At 41.8% G+C, this 5,226-nt stretch overlaps 1 protein-coding gene across 1 annotated transcript in view; it reads left to right on the top strand.

The window, feature by feature from the left end:
- The first annotated feature begins 2,128 nt into the window (after positions 1–2,128).
- LOC106804873 (RNA polymerase II elongation factor ELL2-like) overlaps positions 2,129–5,226 on the top strand; it is a 19,785-nt gene continuing 16,687 nt past the window's right edge. The window contains exons 1-2 of the mRNA XM_014806241.1: positions 2,129–2,160; positions 2,300–2,415. Of these exons, the coding sequence (XP_014661727.1) occupies positions 2,366–2,415 (50 nt within the window). The 5' untranslated portion in view covers positions 2,129–2,160; positions 2,300–2,365. The remainder of the gene's footprint in view (positions 2,161–2,299; positions 2,416–5,226) is intronic.

Below are 5,226 nucleotides of genomic sequence, written 5' to 3'. Positions count from 1 at the left end.
TCTATTAAAGCGACGTCGGTTTCTATTAAAGCGACGCCGGTTTCTATTAAAGCGACGTCGGTTTTTATTAAAGCGAGATGCGCTTAGAACGCGAGGTAGGTTTCTATGGCAGTGATGTATACTTATTTTAAATTGGGTCGGCTTCGTTTAAGAACGGTAAACCGTTTTTAAAAGGGAGGTAGGTTTCTGCTACAGTAATGTCGACTTCTATTAAAGTAGAGGTAGGTCTTTCTGAAGAATGGTACACTGTTCTTAAAATGGGGTAGGCTTATATTCTACTGATGTACTCTTCCATTAAAGTAGGAGTAGACTTCTATTGAAGAACGGTACACTGTTCTGAAAAGGAGGTGGGCTGATGTAAGCCCTCTATTAAAGTCGGGGTAGACTTTAGGCGATGCATTGCTGGAATACATTAGTGATGCACGCGAGGACACGTCGTATTAAAAGTAAATTCATTGTATTGTCGCTCCGTGCGCACCGTCGTTCGTCTGGCAGTACGTGAGTGCGACTAGAGCTGAGAGCTGCAGGGGTTAAACCCGCCTCGAGCTTTTGTTCTTCGTCGTGTTTATCTTTACACGTCAAGGATATACGCGTGTGTGCTGCTCATCGTTCACGATCCATAAGGGGGACTTGTGTCGGGCTTGCGAGCCGACTCGACTGGAAGCAACTGGCTGCAATTCACTGCGACTGCGACGCGACTGCCTGCGACTGGCCGCCACTAGTTGCTCGGAATAGAACAGTGGGCAACTGGACGCAACTAGTCGCTGCCGATCGCTTCCAGTTGCTCGAAATCCAGTTGCTTCCAGTCGAGTCGACTCGCAAGCCCGACATAAGCCCCCCTTTACAGTCGTAGTCCGTCTCGTTCCGCAGTGGGTGTTCTACTGTAAGCATGCCCAACGTTCGAACGACGTGACATTCGTGGGTCTTTTACGATCACGTTGTTTGTTCGTTCGTGGACACTCTTACAAAACATGACCAACGTTCGAACGACGTGACATCCGTTGGTCTTTTACTATCATCCATGGTGGATCTTTTACTATGACGCTATTTGTTCGTGCATTCGTCGTGTGTGTGTGTGCGTGCGTGCGTGCGTGCGTGTGTGTGTGCGAGCGAGAGAGAGAGAGTGCGGTGTGATGGGTTTCCTTTATCCAGGCACTGGTTTTTTGTTGTTGTCACCAGATGCTCCTGGAGGGCATACAGGGGCCAGCACTGCTGCTGCTGCTGCTGGTGGTGTAGACAGGCACGCTGCGACTGCGCCATGAATAAACGACTAGGGCCTATTGCAGTACTGGTTTCTACGGCTCCGCGTGTGTGCGTGTGCGAGGGGAGGGGGGTGGGGAGATTAGTAGTTATGTATCTGACCCAGTGTTGAACTGGGCTTTTGCTTAGAGACAGGAAAGTAACCCCCCCCCCCCCCCCACACACACACACACCCTCACAACTCTCTCTCCCCGGCTCTGCCATCCTCCGACTAAAAGAGATAGTGTTTTATATTTGTGAGTTTGTTTTTCGACAGCGATAGTGTTTTAAAAGCGATAGTGGCAGTAGTTTAGATCGTTCAGTACGTTTAAAACGATCATTGCGAGAATTTTGCTCAGAAAAACTAAATATAGCTGAATATAGTCTCACCTGACAGCAAAAATATCACTGATTACACCAACATTCAAAACACCAATATTTTATGCAGTTATAGCATAGAAAAATTGATTTGACCACATCATACCAGCAATAAATTTTTTCGAGTCAGGACTTTCAAAAATCACAAATGGCGTCTCAAACAAGCGAACATAATTAAAACAAAGGGGCATCTATTTGTGTGTGATAAGTATTCTCGCTGGCGGTACGCAACGAGGATTTGATCCACTTCTCTCTCCGTCTTCGTTATGGTCCCTAGGACTTTTGAAGACTAATATTTATGAGGTTACAACTTACACTCTTGTTTGTGTTACGCTACTATGCACCTCTGTGTTTACATCTGACCAAAAATATCTCCGGTGCGATTTTTGCATTACTGTACCCTTGTTGACGTCTGTGCGAGACATGACAGCGAAAATCAACAAGAGAACGCAAAATTGTAATCGTGCATGATTTTGTCTTTGCATGCGGTTCTAAGACATTTTATTATTATTTCAAACAATTACTGTTATTCAAGCAACAACGGTAGGCATCATGAGAGTGAGAATAAACACTAAAAAACGCTGAAAAAAAACTCGCAATGATCGCTTTAATAGCTGCAGTTAAACCGCTTTGTGCGTGTGCTACTACTCCTAATAAACATTGTCTGTTTTTCTTGTTTCAGGTGATAAGTCTACCAGTTCCACCAGTAACCGGCGATGGATGCTCCGTCAGAAACTTTGAATTCACGATGTCACTGCTTGGAGACGGAGTGGAGTGCATTCAGAACATGTCGGCTGAGTACGTAACCATGCCGATCACGGGCCGTGACTTATCCTGCCTGTTAGAAGGGAGTCTTACCTTACTGTAACCGTGCACGGATTCAGGGGCTGGGGGTGGGGGGAGCCGGAACGCACACCCGTCTTCGATTTTGCCCTACAAAAGTTTGAATGAGAAACAGGCGGGATGTTTCTTTTTTGAACGAATTTTGGTTAGATACATGGGAAATTGCATCTACGAGGTTTTATTAAAAATAATTCTGGAGGAGGGCCCGTGGTACCCCACCCCACCCCTACCACGAGCTTCACAACCTCGTTGTTCGCAGGGCACCCTCTTTTTCATATCATGGGTCTGCCCCTGTGAAACAAAGCTCTTACCTTCATGTAACAGAGCTCTACTAATCTTTAAATTGACTACGTCACGAATTTTCTATGGTGTATATTGTAAAAATTTTGTTGCCATTTTTTACATTAAAAGTAAGTACTAACGGGACTATATTTTATTGTAAAAATTCTTACCTGATAATCCAAAAAACCTGGACGATTTGATATATACGTATGAGTCACTAGTGTATGTTTACATCGAACAATATAGTAAAATAGGAAATATAATGCAGCAATTTATCCATAAAAAGTAAACAGAATGATTTGAACATATTTCATTTGAAAAAATGGGGAATTTTTTTTTACCTTTACTATTTACGGTGATGTAATCACTTTAACAAACGTTCATTAGCAGTGACTGAGTCCCATCTTACAGTACACCTACCTACCTTTAACAAAGGTGTTAATTTACACCAAATCGCTGTAAATTAAGACTACGTTCCTGTAACGGGAGTCCCGCCTATTTGCTACAGGCGTCAAGTAGCAGTCCCAACTTTTACTAATATAAGTCGTTTTCCCCTTAACAAAGGTGTTATTTCGCTGTAAGCTGAGCCTTCCTGTATCAGGGGTACATGCTGCCGCTACGTAACCCTACATAGCTACTTGTCAGCAATTAAGTCGAAGGTTCGTATTTGTGTATTTTTCTCGAGTACCCGCACAGCGAACGAGGTCCGATTGCACGTGCCCTTGCAAACGCAACCGCCGCGCGTGATCGTGACTGACTCATAACGGCCGTTAATTTGCGCTGTTGAAGTTCGCTGGAGAGATTTTTCGCTGGCGTTCAAAGTCAACAACGCGTCTTCACTGTAACGTTACGCTAACGCGACGAGAACAGATTAGTTATGCCGAACCTGCATATAACGGTCACGCGAGGGGTAGGGGGTGTGCCGAACCTGCATATCACGGTCACGCGAGGGGTAGGGGGTGTTTCACGCAATAGAGATGGTCGCTAGCGTTGGTTAGGGTCGCATACGTGACATACTATAGGTATGCTATAAATTGTATTTGCATCTGAACAAGCTATACAATCTCTACTCAACGATACTCTACTTTGTCACGAATCCACAACATAATTTAGCTTGTAACACATGCCAACCGTCAACGCTAGCTGTACTTTGGTATAGTGTTTATGTATTAGTTCAGCGAGGAATATTTTCTTAGTGAGAATATTTCGACTATGTTAGCAGCGTATAGGCCTACGATATATACATACACCGAAAATAATTGAATTCATTGTTTCGACGCGTAACATCCTCGCGCAAGCTGTGAAAACGGCCCACATATACCTTGTCGACTGTTCGTATTTAACAGGCTATAGTTATTTTATTTTAGGAGTCAAATTGAGAATTTATGTCTGCTGCAGATTTTCGTTGTTGGATCTATCTACACATTTAACGTGCAGCATGATATATGAGCAACTGTGTTTGTATTTGTGCCGTTTGTGTACTCAAATGGGATACACAAAACTATATCCCAACAATTTGATAAACAATAAATTTTCAAATTTGTTTTGCAATTTGGTGGTCACAAATTTGGCAGCATAATGTTGGAAATAAAGATCTAGACACTTTACTTGTTTTGTTCATGATTTATTGTCGTTGCTCTACTGTTATAGATGTCGATGCATTCCATGACGCAAGTATAATCATTTTTATAAGCACAATTTTGAAACAATCATTGAAGCAAGCACGGTGTTGGCGTGTTGTATACGGTACAGCGGCAACAATGTGTTATAGTTATGTGTGCGAGTATTATATGGATGTACAAATGTATTAATATCAGTAGTACTTTAACAGAATATTTCTTATACATGTTATATTTGAAGCCATCGTCATTATTGAAGATAGGTGACAATATTATAGGCAAATATAAACTTGGGAAATAAAATTAGGAAAACGGAAAAATTATTTGCTTCTGATGGTAAATCTCAATTTTTTCTTTTTCACGACAGGAAAGATCAAGAACGTTACATACAACTCGAAAACGTTGAATGCTAACAGGACTATGATAAATAAAAATATAATTCCCACCATTCACAACGAGAGAATCGATGTTACCAATAACTTTCTATATTTCTAAACGTAGTTCCTTATAGCTGTGTAAATTGTACTCGCACTGTGTAATTCGTCAGCACTTCTCCGTGTACTGTCGTACGTGTATTTCTATTAACTACAGGAGCTTTCCTGAATAAATCTTATTCTTGTGGCACTGTCACACTTTCTTGTGCTTTGTGAATATCAAGTGTTAACATTTCTATACACTTCTTGTAAGACGGGGAGTCTCTGTCTACAATAATTATGTAATATGATATCAGTGAAACTCGATCAAAGACAAACAAAACTATTTAAAGGGATACATAACCCTAGGTTCCTTGCTTATTTTTAGTTAAAGTAGGCTTAAAACGATCATTGCGAGAATTTTGCTCAGAAAAACTAAATATAGCTGAATA

The sequence above is a fragment of the Priapulus caudatus genome, unplaced genomic scaffold, assembly GCF_000485595.1.
Source record: "Priapulus caudatus unplaced genomic scaffold, Priapulus_caudatus-5.0.1 Scaffold91, whole genome shotgun sequence".
NCBI classification, from domain to species: Eukaryota; Metazoa; Priapulida; class Priapulimorpha; order Priapulimorphida; family Priapulidae; genus Priapulus; species Priapulus caudatus.
Note: the sequence above shows the minus strand (reverse complement) of the source record. Positions and strands in the feature narration are given on the sequence as shown.